This window comes from Papilio xuthus, unplaced genomic scaffold (genome assembly GCF_000836235.2).
Source record: "Papilio xuthus unplaced genomic scaffold, Pxut_1.1 DF827777.1, whole genome shotgun sequence".
Classification (NCBI taxonomy): Eukaryota; Metazoa; Arthropoda; class Insecta; order Lepidoptera; family Papilionidae; genus Papilio; species Papilio xuthus.
This window is the reverse complement of record NW_013530872.1, coordinates 2,149,732-2,166,862: the sequence shown is the minus strand read 5'-3', so window position 1 is coordinate 2,166,862 and position 17,131 is coordinate 2,149,732. Positions and strand designations below refer to the sequence as shown.

Here is a 17,131-nt window from a genome sequence, read left to right as displayed (position 1 = left end):
TAATTAGTTCAAAAACAGAGCATTCACTTTCCAAATACAATTTTTATCCTAATTATGTATAATACAAAAATGACCATGTTTAAAAAAAATCAGCAATATTGCGTTTAAGAAAACATTTTTATTAAACGTCAAAACTACTTCTGTATTTATCAAATTCACACAACCTTATACTTTATCGTGACATTTTGCTTTCGGAACACATTTACAAGAACATATCGTTGTCTCTGATATTTTCAATAAGTAAGAAAGGGATAACGTAATTTACAAGGGCCTTCGGGAATGGAAACAAATTTCGAAAAATTTGCGATCACAAAGTTAGGAGGCTAAATTCAAAGATATTATCGTTGAATGTTCATCCTTTGCCAGAGTTGTTGAATGTGATAATTGGTTGTTGGAGAATTGTGCCGGATATGCCTCGTAACATTTCAACTGTTGTAACACTTGTTATTATACATGTGTTACAACATTGGGAATCCAACGTAAGGTACGCGAAGTATCACCGAGGGCCAGCATGACTGACCAACACAGTTCTACCACTGCTTGTTATATTACGTATTTATGAAGTTATAGCCTTTAAAATGAATAATGTAAATTTTTTTAGTTAATAATAAACATGTTTACATAACAATTGTTTTCATTTCAACACCTTCTCTACTTTCTGAATTAGAAAAAAATTATTTTCTTCTTGGAAACACCTTGTAAAAAGAAAAATTGTAGCCAATTTGATTACCTGCGTGCTCTACCAGGCGGTCATAAAGTGTCGGAGCTATAAGCAGCGGGTAAATGTCGCGGCATGATTGTCACTGGACTAACATTTGCAGCCCCGACCGTCCAATTAGGCGGCGGGTGGCCTGTTTTGTACTTATGGAGACCTAGTAAGGTCACCTCTGTCATAAAAGGACAAATACCACACAGAATCGTTAAGCGAAACCCTTAGTGTTTTGTTTAAAAAATATATACTGACTTTTTAAGCTACCATCTGTAAGAAGTTTTACTTTCTTTAATACTAGACTACCATATTATTTTTATTTAATTACAAAAGAGATAATGGCTATAAAAAGTTAGTTTATGTCTACGTTTAATTTACTCTTTATATAAAAGAGCTAATTTGGATGACTTTATTACCCACACTAAAAGGCAAGGTTGTGACATAAAAGTGTTATCTTTATGATGTAACCTTGATATCACAAAAATGTATAGAAAACTAGATTAGTACCAAAAATAGAAATTAAACGTTTGCACATGGGAACAAACGTTTAATAAATTTCCTAACTGTTAGAATATATTAGCTTTAATATATTTAATAGAATATAGCAAAAACTCTTATCGAATGATTAAGAAATTTTATACAAAATGTAGACCATTAAAAAACAAAACAATGACATTAAATGAATTAACGTAGTGACAGGTAATCGTATACGTAAAATCTCCGTCGTAAAGCAAACATTGTTCAATTAGTTGTGGTGAAGACAATTTTCTTTATGATGGGCCGGGCACTCCCTGTCCCCATTTTCGCGCACCACTCCGATGGTGGTGGGGTTGAAAGCCTCGCTCCCAAGGGTGGTGGGGTTGTAAAGGGGCGCATGGCGAAATACGACAGGATGAAACGTCGTCAGACAGTGACGACCGCGGTGTGTGGACGTTATCCACTTCCTTCACAACCTTCCAAGCGAATTTACCAAGAAATTTTCATAATGTCTTCACTCTGATACCTCTTAAAATAATTTCAATCTATTATTGTTTTTAGACGCAAGTCGGTTAATATTTACGATTCCATGAAGTAATGTCAGTATTGATAGCCTTTTGTCTTTTAAGATAACGTCTTGATTGTCTTTTAGAAATAAAATATTTGTCAAAAGCAAGTGAAACTATACAAGAGAGGCAATGGAGTTGGTGGTTGCGGTGCATTTCGTGTTAATAGCGGCTATTTTAACAGGTAAAATATTTTTTTAGATTCTCCTCTACATTTACAATAACTATAATTAAAAGAGTACGTTTCCATGTATATCATCATCAGCTCACCATACGTCACAACCGAGAGGCTTGGACCTACTTTAAGTTAGTGTTGACTAGGCTAAAAGTCAACGCAAACGCAATAGTAAACGACGCTGGCCCAGTGCGGGTTGCTTATTTATATGCCTAAGTTTCTTAAAACACCTAATTCTTCATATGATGCAATGTTCGAAGTTTATTCGATAGTGCTACATGTTTCACAGCAGAAAGTAAAGGCGGATTCGAACCCATAACACATTGTATTTTGTCTTGGGTTCCATATCCACAAGTGTATTGTGTTCTAAATAAACCTAAAATTCAAAATAAAACTCTTACCTAAATGTGAAATATATTTCCGAAAATGTTTTGGCAATTTTTTTTCTAACATTTGATAACCTATCGAACGCGCTAACCTTTAAATGTCATACAACGGGAAAGCCCCAGTTCGATTCTTCGTAACACTCCAGGGAGATATGCGCTCTAGGAATTATCGTTACATATATTACTTCGTGCTATAATGTCCTCTTACTAATATTATAAATGCGAATGCTTAGATGGATGGATGGATGAACGGATCTCGGTGATTCTGCATACATATAGAACAGTGGTTCCCAAACTTATTTTGTCTACTTCCCACTTTGAGAATAAATATTTTTTTAGCGTCCCCATATTTTCACATATTTAAAAACCACTATAACTTCAAATTAAATTAATTAATTTTTTTGACCTATTTATGTATATTAACGGAGATTTCTAAACGAAACTTTTACTATAACCCGCAACTTGGGACCTGCAGCGCCCACAAGGGGGCGTTATCGTTCACTTTGGGAAAGACGGATATAGAACTTAGTTTGGAAGAACACATAGGCTGCTAAATGATTTTTTTTAATTCCGCGCGATCGCTAATTTGATATTTAGATTTAATTCACGCGTGACATTATTATTGTATTGTTCATCTTTCAAGGCTTTTAATATTCCAAAAAGATATAAGATCGAAACAGAACACGGAGATATTATGTAGGTTTGCTAAAACATTTTACAACCTTTTTTAAAAGACTAGTAGTTGCCCGCGACTTCATCTGTGCGGAATAAAAAAAGTAATAAATATAGCCTCTGTCACCCCGGGGATAGTGTTAAATACAGTAGTTTCGAAGCCTATTCAATGCGAACAATCAAATCTTTCCTTTTTATAATAATAGAATTATGTAGTATAGAGAAAACAGACTATGGCCAGTAATCGAATTTTTAAGAATTATATTTTTCGTACTTTTTATCTATTCGGATGCCGGGTAGGACGTTAACCGGACATGACCCAAAAGCATGGGCGAGCAACGCGAGGCGCCACTTCCGGTCGCGGTTTTGTTTAAAAGTAATCGATCATCACAATTTTATGACATAGACACGACACTAATGCATACGGCGCTATTAGTGTTTGTTCCTGAAAATTTGTATGGTGTCAAAGGGAGACAGCTATTGCACGATTGCGACTGATTCCATCGTAGTCGATGTACCTAAATGTACGTACATATATTAGTAAGATATAAATTTTTGGCATATTACACTAGTGCGATTTTAAAATTATTCAAGTGAATTGGTGAGTTTTACAAAAAAAAATCCTCCATTTCTAAGATGAGGTATAATTAATTGTTTACATGAACCAAAATGTGCCGAATATAAAATGATGTCTGTTGTAACTAGACAAAAAGTCTTTCCTCTTTCTCTAAAAAATAAAATCCGACTCCTATTAAAATCATAACTGTACTTTATGAATATTTAAATAATCAAATTCTCAGCCGCTTATTAAAATAAAACCTCGATATAGAAAACACCTTGCATATGCTGCTCAAGGGATTAAAAAGAGACAGAAAGGAATGCGATAGAAAAAGACAACACGAACATTCCCACGATCCAGCGTGAGAAATATGGGATGCTTGATATTCCGTAGGTATTAGGAGAACATAACATCATAGATGGTTTATAAATTCTTTAGGCAAGGCTTTTAAATTTAAAGAGCGAATTATTTGTTAAAATTGTGCTTTTTACATCGTTTTCGGTCCCAAAGGTGTTTATGACAAACGTTAGTAGTAATTTCTAAAATCTTACAAACTTTCTAGAAATTATGACTATTTTCATAATAATAGGTAGGTATATATAAATATTAGTAGCAGTGTTACGTACGAAATAGCTTCATTTCGCGAAGGCAAATCGTAAACGCACGCCCCGTAAGGCGCCGCCCGCCGGCACTCCCCTGACATTTATCCCTAGCCCATAAAAATAAATATCTACCAGGGGATCATAGCGTTATAGGTATGCTTTGTAAAGGCCTCGGCACGCCCGTAGTCCCGTCTCGGTCAGCTGACTCGCCCCACTAACCCGTTTCGCTCGTTTTATTATCTCTAGTGACGTGATGTCGTACATTAAAATTATAACATGTCACACTCACATTAAATATGATACGCAAATGGTAACTAACATTAATTCCAAGATTAAATTATTAAGATTTTCATATTTAGAATACAGGTTTTTATTAAATGTTAAATAAATTATAACTCTGTCTTAGCGAAATTAAAAATAGAAACTTATTTTGTAGCCTATGTGTTCTTCCAAAGTGTGTTTAACATCTATGCAAAATTTCAGCAAGATCCGTGAAGCCGTTCTGGAGATATCTTCAAAAAACATCCATCCATCTATCCATCCATCCATCCATCCATCTACCTAAACATTCACATTTATAATATTACTAAGATAGTAAGACAAAACAAACTGTTCTAAAAATATAGACTGTAGATGATTCTATACGGCATACGTTAAATACTTTAAAATGATGTTCACAATGTACCACTATGTAACCTTTTTTTGCATGCTTGATTTAACAAAGTAAATCTTGGTTATAAAGACAAATTCGAAAAGACAATAAGTTGTATCTGTTTGGGGGAGGTGAAAGAATATTGGGCAGGGGTTATGTGGCAGAGTTAAATGTGAAGGGTTCCAGGTTGCGTGCGCGGACTCCGGCCGGTGACAAATGATGGTCATTGTCTTTATTACTGCACGATGGACGACTACAATAAATGGTCTCCACTATGTTTTTGTTTTATCCGGACGATATTTTAAGCTTTCTTTTAACATTTTCATTGAATTTTAATATGACAAAAAAAGGTAGATTTTTCGTATCTAAAACAGAGAGAAACTTAATGTACCTACGCTTTAAACGAAAATGAAATTAAGTATTAGTTATATTTCACAGTTCATTCTAAATCTAGACCCGTGAGAGTGATAAAAATTGGAACTGAAGAAATACTTAACCGACGTCCGACAATTAACATAATTTAGGTCATTCACCGGTTTTAAGCGAAACAAATATGTACAAATGTTTATTTCAGAAAGAAGTTTTGGATATTTTTAAAGCTGCAATTTTTTTAAGGCATTTAATACTAGCGACATCTATGGAAATGAAGTTGCTACTCAAATAAGTCAATAGATGTCGCTCCTTACATTTATATAGAAGTTAGTTCAGTACACAATACAATTTTAATTAGCGAAGGGATGCACGAGATTCAAATCAGGGGTCTTTTTTTTCTATTTTATTAATTTTAATTTGGGTTTTCAATTTAGTTTAGTTTCTTGCAACAATTATGTTTTCAAAATAATAAAAAATACGTTATTGAAGTTAAACAGTAGGCAAAAAACATACATTATAATAATATAGTTCAACACAAAAATGTTTACGAAAGCGATTTTAACAAACATTTACACAATTCCCTTGGGTTATAAAATAAATAATTCTTAATGCAGCAAGCGTCCGTCCGCGAAGTGCACTGAACCGTATGAATGCAGTTGTGTTTGTGAAATGCACACAAAGCGTCGACAGCGGGCGGGACGGTGAATGCACTCGGCATCGCTCACCGCCTCAGCGGGCTGCACGCCTGGTACCGTGGCCGCGCTCCCCAGGCCCGTCGCGACGACCACTTGGCAACGCCGCCAACTAGCCTTTTATAAATTTCACCTCCTCCTATCTATGTCACTTAACCCTTATGTTCATTTTGTATAGTATACCATACATACTTTATAAAAATATACGAATATTATAAAAGAATTTTAACTTAGTTTTTTTTCTTTTCTTCAATAAAGAAATCTTGCCACATTACGGGTTAATAGTTACGCTGTTCCTTAGTGTATATTATTAGATTAGATAAAATTTTGAATGGATAATAGATATAGCGCTAAGGCACGCGGAAAAAAAAACATAATTTGTATTTAAAATTATAACTGAAAGGACCAAAAAGTACATAGGATTAATGACAGCTTGGTTTAAAATAATCTCTTCCTGTTTATTATGCTCTGGTATAAGTGGGCAATGATGTCCGCCATAGTAACCACCCACGCTAACCGCATTCCCCGCCCACTTCAGGGAAGAATGAATGAGACCGCTTGTCAGCCACCACATATTTATGAAGTCCTGATCATACCAGATGGCGAGCTTTCAGGATGAGAACAACGCGCAGTCAGGCAGCGCATACCCCAGCCCAACAGGCGATAATAAAATAAGATAAACGCCCAGAATGTCCTCCCCTCTCGAGGGTCTGCCCTTACGTTTTCTCTTGCCGAGTATGTTATCCTAATACTTCTTCCGTCTAATTACGCATATCATTATAATTTTTCGACTGACGGGGATCTTTTTTATTCTCATTTGATGTGTTGGTATCGTTTGTCAAATGTGCCTCAACATTTATTCAATGTTTTTGCATCGTCGTACTTCTACTATTCATATTTATTGTACCAATGCGATAAAAATATCAAATTGTATACTTTTTTATATTTATCGCGTGTGTACTCTTATTACATCATTAATATACCGAATTGCGAAAAAATGAACGTGGGCGGTAACATCCAGCGAGCCCTATCGCTCTCCTGACTATACATAGCATTCTATCTATACCTAATCGAATTCGTGGGTTCTGATCGATTTCTGTTCACGGTACCATCTCACATCTATGTTGCCTTGGTATTTTCCGAACAGTTCGACATTATCAGCAATCGCCGATACATTTCCAATACGGCCCTGCCCTACCCACCTTACATAGTCCCTCCCTAATACATCGATAAGCGTTTTCTTATGTCTTTTATTTAACAGATATAACAACTTCATGCGAGTAAACATTAATAAATAAAAAAATGTAATAAGACATGCATATGCATACTAAATAAATATTTTACAGGTGATGATGACAGTCAACGACACAAACATACCTACCGCAAAAAATATTTGAACCGCATTTCAACAATCCGAAAAAAAAGAAAATTATGTCGTATCACGTTCCGGTAACGTAACCGGCGCCTGGACTAGGACAGCATAACTGATAGAGATGTATCATCATGAACGCGTAGAAACTTTCCCTTGTTTTGGAACAAAAGGGAGACGAAAATCTTTGAAATTAATAATTATAAGTTCTGCAGCCTCTAAACAATAAGTATTATTGCCCCATAGGAATTTATCTTAGTTAGATTTAGTAGATAGAAGTTTTTGCGCCTAACGCGACCAGTTAAAATCCCTTATAAAATAATACCTGAAATTTGCAACTCTCTTAACGTTAATCAGGGCAGCTACCAGATAAGAATAAACGCAATCACTCGATAACTTGCTACATTACCCAACAAATAGTTAGTTTATTCAAATTGTTTCACCGCGAACTTTAGTAAAAGAAAATGATCAAACATAACGGCATAAAGCATGAGGTTATATGCTTTTAAAATCATAATAACAAGTATTAAATAAATAGGTGCGTATAGGTCTTATAATTGGTAGAACATATAAATACCTATAGTATTTGTGTATTTCTGTAGAAGCGAGAGGTACGGTACGCGTACAATCTATAGATTGTATAGGCAGAAGGGCCCGCGCCCCGAGTGCGTAGCTTCTTGCGTAAGACGCTCTCTCGCTATTGGACGAAGAAACCACGCCCATTGCGTAAGCAAACCTTGAATTTGTATCTGGCCCTTCTCTCGGCCCTTACAATCTCTACGCACTTTATGTTCCCCTAGTACACTGTATTTTATTATAAATAATTTAAAGGGCTCTCCCTAATGTTGTACTAATTAATTTTTTTTTCAATAAACAAGTATCGATTAAATTTATGAAAAAAGGTCTTTCGAACATTTCGAACTTTACACAAACTACTTTCAAATACAACATAAACATTTCACAATTTGCCTTGTGCGATTGGTTAGTAAGCAAAAAATTAATTAATAGAAAGAAACTTGATAAGTATGACAAAAAAGTGTGCAAGTTAATTTAGTGGTGCGAAAAATAAAAAAAGGTTGAGGAATAATGGATATGTCACTCCCAATGACTTTGAGTACCAGGAGAACATATCTTGCAAGGAAATCGAAAGGGCTTTTGCGTTTTGTAAGAAGTAGTCCCTTGGCGTATCTTGCGTTGAATGTGTGTCTGTTGATTTTGTTATTTTATAACAATTATAATTAAACAGTGTCATCTATCTGTTCCCTCTTTTTGATGTTTGATGTAATTTTTGTTATTTCGACATAAAAAAGAATACGTGTTTACATTCGTTTAATAATAATTATTTTTTCCTAGCGACGCATCGTAAGCCAGGCTCAGTTCAGCTAGTTTTAGAAAACGAACTCATTACCGGTTTTGAACTCTGACCGCTACGGGCTACAGTTTCTATATACTATTTGACTTTGATAAAACATTTCAAACATGACAAAAAGCTTAATCGTTTACAGGACTTTTGAATTTCTTCTGTTGTTACGATTTCAGAAATTTCATAAACTGGTAGTTTTGTGCAACTGATAAATGTCTCAAAGATATTATAATTAGCTCAAAACTTAAACTGATTCAGTAAGTGCCAAATAATGCAATAATATGTAAATGCACTATGTTATTTATCAACGAAAAATACCTCTGTAGTCAAGTTTCGCGTACCAAGCGATTTTAACTTCCCCCAAACGAATTATTAAGTAATTCTACGTTACAGGTTTATAATGACAATTAAGTATGAGTTATGCTCTAATAATTAATATTGAAGACTAATTTACCATAAATTTAACTTAATCGAGAATTTTCATTTTCTTCATGACACATGTTTCACAAAATGGCGTCGACAATCATTTCGACAAAGATGGCCTCACTTGAATCTGCTGTACCAGGAGGACATACATTGAAAGAAGTCGAATGGAATGTGTACATTTTTTTCTTACATACTTTGCATTAACTTATAAAAAATAAAAAAGAATATATTTGTATGCTGTTCTAAATTAAAAATCAGACGTAGACATTTTTGAGTTAATGAGGTGTCATAATTTAATTTGACTTGTGCCCATATGTTGTGAGATAACTTCGGGACTTGAATATAGAGTTTGAAAACTATTTCACCAGTTTCGCCTATATTATCGCACTTATACTTACCGAGTGAAATTTGTCTATATTTCTATAAACAAGACATAAAAATATATATTATTTAAATAAACATTTACTCTACTGCTAAAATCATGCTACACTTAAGATTGTAATTTCACAGGAACATTTGTCCCTTGAGATCCTTGTCCTGCACAAACACATTCGTGTCCCAACCGCAACCCCTGTAAGGTTAGGGGAACACACGCACACGCGTGTCGTGTGTGACACGCATACTCCTACACATCTTTGTAACCCTGGTACATGTAACTCATATGTTCAACCCTTTGAACCATATTTGTAAAAGCACACATGTGAAGATAAAATTAACATACGCGCAAGTGTCTCTTTCTGCTTACAAAGAATAATTTATCCAGTTTTTATTCCATAACGATGTTAATTAAAAGTTAAGTAATAATAGGTGGTAGGACTTTTCTTCCGAAATAAGTAGTAATTGTTATAAGGAAAATTAAGGGAACTAATTGGTAGTTAATTGAATTAAAAATCTACCAAACAGAATTTAAGATTTAAAAAAAGTCCGAAGAATTTATTTGTTTGATAAAAACCAATGCGTGTATATTTAACGGTACTGTTGATCTTAAGAACGAGTTTATAAAAACATTAAAAAAAATAAAAGAGGAAAAATTAGCGTGCACACACGCCCCCATGACGCAGTGACATGCGTCAAAAACGTCTACTGCACCAGAGCACCAGCGGAATGAAAGAGATGCGTTCGTGCCTTAACGTACACTTTAACATTTTACGAAACAACACTACTTTGCTTCGTTCTACGTTTACTTACTTTCAAATGCATTTCCTGTTGTATGACAAGGATAGGTACAAAAGTGTTTCCTTCCTTTAGTGGTTTACACACTATATTAACATGCTTCTGCAAGTCGTGGTAAAGATCAATGAAATATAATAAGTTTGGATTGAATGTGTAACATTTTTCAATTAAATTTTTTTCTCGAGTAATAATCGCTATAAACATGATAACAATAAAACGTAATAAAAATACCAAGATTTACTTAAAAATTTTAACCGCCTTACATTTGGAATGTCCATGACGTGACTTCTAGGTTGTTAGCGCTCCTAGTAATTCGCATTGAATCTAAGCGGTCAGCAGAGGTTGTTGGCGAGATTTCGGTTCGTAGCCAAACAAAAATATGTAAAATGCAAATAACTTAGAAAAACTTATTAATATAACTTAACTTGTCAATCTGCACATAATTATAATATCATCATTTCTCGCCGTATTTCGAAATAAATGGATAAAATTAAGAAGCATAGGATATACCTAGGTATATTTTAAATACTCGACTCAAAAAAAGACTGCTTCATGATACGTAGTCCTCGTAGTACAAGGAAATGCCTCCCTGTCCGGGCACGGATTTTAGGAAGACCTCTCCATGTGTTATGTAGCCTTGGTACAAAGTGACGTCATGTGCGCTTACGTCTTTGGGTAACTTTCCTTTTTTCGTTTTTCATATTCTAAAAAGACAGGTTTCAGCAATTTTTTTGATTGTATACCAAAACCTTTAGCCGACCCGTTTACAAAAAGACATATTTCATCCGGAGAGTGCCCCATTGGTCAGAAAATATTCCCGGGAGTGGTCAGCCGCCGCCATGACTATCGACGTCCTTTCGACAACTAACATTGTTTGCTTCCGAAAAACGATCTCTACTCAGCTTATTTTATCCTGGTAGAAAAAGGGAGCAATCCATTGTTTTCATACTTCTCCTTTTTTATTTTATAAAGTTTGACGACGGTGGTGGGTTCGAATACGAAATTAGTGTTCTCTTGAATCGATTTAGCATACATCAATAATCTTAATATTAAAGTTAAAATATAACATTACAGTTGTCTAGACTGATTTTGCCAGAAATTGTGCCGTGACTTTTTATGTCATGCCAATATAAGAGTATTAATTGAATAAAAAATGTTAATGTTATTTTTTAATTACATCTCCTTAACTGTTTTCTTTTAACATTTTAAACACACGCAAATGATTTTAGTTGTTTGATATTTGTAAGTGTACGTGCGACTGCATTTTATCGCCAGTTGCAGTGCAAGTGAGCGGCCGTTGCACTCTCCGGTCATTGCCTGGTTATCCTTGAGTGTCTTATCCTTGCGCAGGACGACGCGTCACGCCAACCTCTTACATTATTATGTTGCCCTGGTAAATCGCAGGATATTTTGTCCCTTTGGGAATGCCTACAAATATCCTAAGGGATAGCGGGCGGTCCTTAAGAAATATTTCTCCTCTTTGTCATTTAAGATTGGTTTAGTAATAATCGATTTTGTGTCTTATAAACGTAATATTTATGAACGATCTTCTTCTTTCGAGGGTACAAGTCCTTTTCTTTTATGTTTCTGTTGTTAGTCAAGGATATATAAACAGAGAAATATTTTATTCGTCCTCCAGTAAGAATAATGTCGTATTTTTGTTAGGTTTGCGCCCACAATAATATTATCTCGTGGCTTTTTTTATTTAATGATTGAATGTTGTCTCGTACGTCCTTATTATTTTTAATGATTCTATCCAAAGGAATCAAAAATAAGGATAAAATCACCTCCTGCCGACTTCTAAGGTCCTGTTAGTTGTTGACGTCAGTCCAATATTTCATACCGCATCCCTTGGGTACCTCCCGCGTCGTGGATTGGACAATCCGAGATCACTTTGCCAGTTTTAATTTTCTCTTCGTTTTTTACATTTATTTATTTCTGAATTTCATATTTTTTACCTTTACAATTTTTATTTCTTTTAGTAGCAATTTATGAAGCAAACTGGCACCGCCCCTTTATAGCAGGGTTTGGGGAAAGTGAGTTGAAAAAGGTAGGGTGCGTGTTTTGACTGTCCTTGTCGCACTTACGAGCTTTCTGGAAGCTATTTCGAGTTCAACCTTCGTGTTGGATATGGTATCCTAGTACATTCCCGCCACGCCAACGTTGCTGTCGCTAGCCGCTTTCACCGTCAGATGAACTTTTACGGGCCGTGTGTACTTTGAGCGAGATGGAGACAGCTTACATCTCTCTCGCTTACTAAGGGCGACGTCGCAACTTAAACCTAACTTGTAAAGGAAGGGAATATACATGTTACATACAAAAGAGCACGTCGATTACGTCTTGTTTGGTCACATAAACGTTATTAGAAAAAGTGTGAAAAGGAAGAAATCTTTTTTGGGTAATCTAGTAATCATCAATATCTCATAAAAATAATTACATTTTCCAGTACAAAGTAAAAATTATTTACACTATAATTTCAACGTTGATGTAGAATAAATTATAACTGCAACGGAATGATTAGAAGATAGATACTTAAATTGGATAATTAAAATTAATTTGACCTTAAAGTTTAGAAAAGAAAAGCTGTGCCTAAGTAAGGAAAGTCTCTTATGGACTAAGATATTATTTGTTAACTTACTGCAGGTTGCAATGGAGTTCGCAGTCCTCAGCAGCCGGTGCCAATGACGACGACCACGAGTACTGCAGTGCCGGCGCTGGTCTCCCGGTTGCCGGACCCCCTCACAATAGTGCAGGAGCTGCCGACAGCGACGCAGGCCATCTGCCCCGATGCCACCGACCCGGCCAACCCGCTTGGCAGACTGCGCAGCGCAATGAAGAATATCAGCTACACACAGATGAACGCTTTCTTTGATGCTTTCTTGGTCTTCTACAGTGATGAGCATTTGGTAAATTAAATAGAATTGGGAACTAATTGGGAGGGAGTTTGATCACTTATATTTCATTTACTTATTTGAATCATATTAGTATCGTAAAAGGAATTTTATGCTTACCATGTAATATGCAGAGCGAGGAACCAGCTCCTGAGGAGCGTCGCTTGCAGTATATCAGCGGGTGGGCGGGAGCGGGCACTGCTGCTGTGAGCGAAGGCGGTGCTGCTCTCTGGGTGCCAGGTAGCGACGTACGGCGTGCGCGCGCCACTGTCTCCTGCGCCTGGCTGGTCATCGACGAGAACGATCCTAGCCAGCCTACTATTGCTGAATGGATAGCGGTATGACTAGAAATACCATAGAACTATGACGCTTTAATCTTTTTTGACATTGTTATTGAAAAATTAATATCCTGAGGGTTATAAATCTGTCAAAGGAGCGTCCGGGTCGCAACGGTCGCGTGGGAGCGGACGCGCGGCTGACGTCCGTCACCGACTGGCAGAGCCTGTCCAGCAGCCTGCAGCGCGAGGGAATGCAGCTGATCCACACGCCCACGTTGTTCGACCAGGTGTGGGCCGATGAGCCTAACCCTATGCTACGCCGACCCGACTTCTCAAGAATAGTCGCTAATTTACATCACCTGGAGTACACTGGTTAGTTTTTGTGTAATAATAACTATGATTTCTATGCCTATTTAAAATACATTTTTTCTTGAAATCTGTTAGGAATGTCCTGGCGCGACAAAGTGTCGGCAGTGCGTCATGAGCTGCGAGAGCTGGGCGCGGACGCGATGGTGGTGACGGCGTTGGACGAGGTGGCGTGGCTGCTTAACGTGCGCGGCCGCGACCTACCTTACGCACCGCTCCTCAAGGCCTTCGTCGTTGTCAGCATGAAGGAAGTCCGCGTCTACGCCCCCCCGGGGAAACTGTCTATGCCAGTCCGAGAGGCCTTAGCCGTCTACAATTGTTACACGTCTTCTAACAATTGTACAAGGTAGTAAAAAGTATTTTTACTATTTAATTGTCGTCATCTATTCGTGTTATAGTATTAACAATTCAACTTAGTGTAACCCTATAATTGAGCAAAAGCTATACGTTGGACACTGCAGTAAAGTTATAATCCAAAACCCAAAAATATTGATGGTAATTTATTCCCTAGGGTTAATGAATATACGACAATTTATTCCGACCTTCGACGTGCCACTGAGACCAAAATTCTCATTCCTACTGGAGACACGTTCCAAAGAGGTGCGTCTGCCGCAATCGCGCAGAGTGTCCCACAATCCAAGAGATTGTTCCAGTCTTCTCCTATAATCTACTTCAAGGCGCAGAAGAACGAGGCGGAAATCAAGGGAATGAGGAAAGCTCATTTAAGAGACGCTGTCGCGATGTGCACGGTTTTGAGTTACATTGAGAGTATGGTGAGTGTTCACTTTGAACAAAATAAGTTTATATTTGCTACGGTAATAAGACTTCTTTTACAGAAAAAGTAATGCGATGAAATGAAACAGACTGTCACATTTGGTATTAAACTAATTGAATGTAAGCCTTATTGCTTTATAGAATCAGTCGGTCATTACAATCTCAAGGCTAGGCTAGAGTATAATTAATATTCTATTATAGTTACATGTTTGGATAATCCAGGGCAAGGCTGGTCTCAACGAGCTATCAGTGGCAATGAAGGTGGACGTGACGCGGGCGACGCAGGCGGGATACGTGGGTCTAGCAATGCGCACGCGCGTCGCTTTCGGGCCCAGCGCTGCGGAACCCGACTACCGCGCCACTAACGTCACCAGCCGCCGAGTGCTGCATAACTCCACATTGGTCATACAGTCAGGAGGGCAGTATGATGGTAAGATTTCATTCATATCTTTGATACTGAGAATAAGTAAAAGTGTTACTTAAATGAACAAGCCAATCTACTGTGTGGATCTTACCTACCTATATTTTTGTTGTTTTTAATTCCGTAAGGTAAATATTAATTCTAAATATCTTTAAAATTCTTGGTATTCAATTCTCAACCTCTACAACTTTTCAGGCTATCCCAACCGACAATGAATCACTTAACTATCCCATGTATGTCTTTCTAGTTAAATATAGTAGCTTAGGCTAAATACTTGACAAGGCCAAAACTTACGATTCTGTAACTTATGTGATTCCTTGTTCCCAGAGGGCACTACAGTCGTAACCCGCACGGTTCACTACGGCGTTCCTTCGCGCGACGAGCGTCGAGCGTATACCATCACACTGCGCTCACTGGCTGCTTTCAGCATGCTGCAGATGCCGAGCACACTGCCCGCCGCACATGCAGACCCCGTCGCCAGGGCGCCACTGTGGGTCGCCAAGCAGGATTATCCCTCTATAACTGGACATGGCGTCGGAGCAGCGTTGAATAGACGCGAAGGTATACTCTCTTATTTTCAAAATATCGGGAAAGATAATGAATTTATCAATTATTATATTTACTTTGCCAACTTTGGCTTAGCGATTGCATAACGAAATATAATACTCTAGAATTAAATCGCTTCGTATTTCTAGATCCCGTGGTAATCGACTATAGACAAGACACGAATTTGCACACCTTCAGAGAAGGATATTTCGTTACAAGCGGTAAGTGTTTAAAGTTAGTCGTCTAAAGACCTAGAACTAAATAATAATTACTTACCTTGTACTTTTAGAGCCAGCCTGGTACGAGCCAAGGAAGTTCGGTATTAGGCTTGGGAATGTGTTGGAAGTAGTTGCCAAATCTAATGCATACTTGGGTTTCCGAGAAGCGACGCTGTTGCCGTACGAACCAAAACTGATCGATAGAAACTTGTTGACAGAATATGAGGTAAATTTGATTATTGTATCTTTCTAAATAAATTGTTGGACAAACTTACGTATGTATGATACATCTTTTTATGATATTTAGTCAAAGAGTACAAGCAAATTAAATCTTAACAGATAAACTGGTTGAATGCATACAACGAACGCATTCGTAAGACGGTTGGTCCGGAACTCAACGACCAAGGACTCACAGACGTCTACTACTGGATGATGAACAAGACCATACACATCGAGCCACCTTCTAAAGCCAGGAAAATGACCAGCTCTGCCAATAAACGAGAGATAACTACCCTGTTTTCTTGCTTAATAATGCTTACTACGATTATTAAGTTTTAAGCATAAATATATTTGTTAGAAAAGAAATTATTGAAGAAACAATACCTATACAATCGATTTATGTTAATTTGCATGTAAATACAACGACTTACCTTGTCCTTATTCTTAAAAAGACGAAACTGCATTTTCTTTTCCAACTGATCATGAATTATCTAAATTTGTACTAAACATAACAATATTTATATTTTTTTGCAAAAAGGTTATTTCGAATATCGATTAATGACATATAGATTATAAATTCCCGAATAATGACATTTTGAAATTTAACGGGCGCGAAAAAACATAGATAATATAAATAATTTATAGATGAATAGAAGTACATAAATATTAAAAAGAATATGTTTAATTCTTTTATTATATTATGCTTCAATTGCACCTATGTTAGGTAAATTAAGATTTAGTAATAAAACAATGATTGAAATAATAATTGTTAGCATAAGTTAAAAACCGTAATTTTGTAATAGTAATATTTAGAAGATGAACTTCATATACATTTATTTATCATATTTCTAATATAATACATCCAAAAAAAATAAAAATATACAAAACATATTATATTAAAAAGAGAACACCACCGGCTGCGGAATCCCATGACTCAAACAACCAGTGGTCAGGGCTGCAGAGACAGGAACCTTCTCACGATATTTAGAATATTATTAAGAAAAGTCACCTCCGATGCTATAACGTTCTTATTTCGTAATCACTGCGAGAATTTATTAGCAAAAATTTTTTTAAGCGTAAAGTCTATTTAAATTAAAATTTTGTGTCTTTAATAAAAAAATATTAACAAAGTAACAAAATAAATCAGTGCCTTTGTACAATGTTTTAAATGAAATACTCCACTTTTTCGCGTAGTATAAATTTGCACTTTTCACAAATAGGATAG

General features: G+C 36.4%; 1 protein-coding gene across 1 annotated transcript; it reads left to right on the top strand.

The window, feature by feature from the left end:
- Window positions 1-1,789: 1,789 nt before the first annotated feature.
- Window positions 1,790-16,724, top strand: LOC106115998 (xaa-Pro aminopeptidase 1). The gene is made up of 11 exons (XM_013309695.1): window positions 1,790-1,936; window positions 12,837-13,099; window positions 13,219-13,422; window positions 13,518-13,734; window positions 13,807-14,074; window positions 14,240-14,501; window positions 14,725-14,932; window positions 15,251-15,484; window positions 15,619-15,690; window positions 15,759-15,913; window positions 16,027-16,724. Exons 1-11 carry the CDS (start codon window positions 1,885-1,887, stop codon window positions 16,243-16,245), a joined length of 2,154 nt encoding a protein of 717 aa, XP_013165149.1. The 5' UTR covers window positions 1,790-1,884; the 3' UTR covers window positions 16,246-16,724.
- Window positions 16,725-17,131: the final 407 nt, after the last annotated feature.

What these genes read in the sequence shown, in the direction of transcription:
- LOC106115998 (XM_013309695.1), top strand. Translation starts at nt 1,885, where the DNA reads ATGGAGTTGGTGGTTGCGGTGCATTTCGTGTTAATAGCGGCTATTTTA. An exon ending in CTATTGCTGAATGGATAGCG is followed by an intron (nt 13,423 to 13,517) that starts GTATGACTAGAA and finishes AATCTGTCAAAG; the next exon opens with GAGCGTCCGGGTCGCAACGG. An exon ending in GTCAGGAGGGCAGTATGATG is followed by an intron (nt 14,933 to 15,250) that starts GTAAGATTTCAT and finishes CCTTGTTCCCAG; the next exon opens with AGGGCACTACAGTCGTAACC.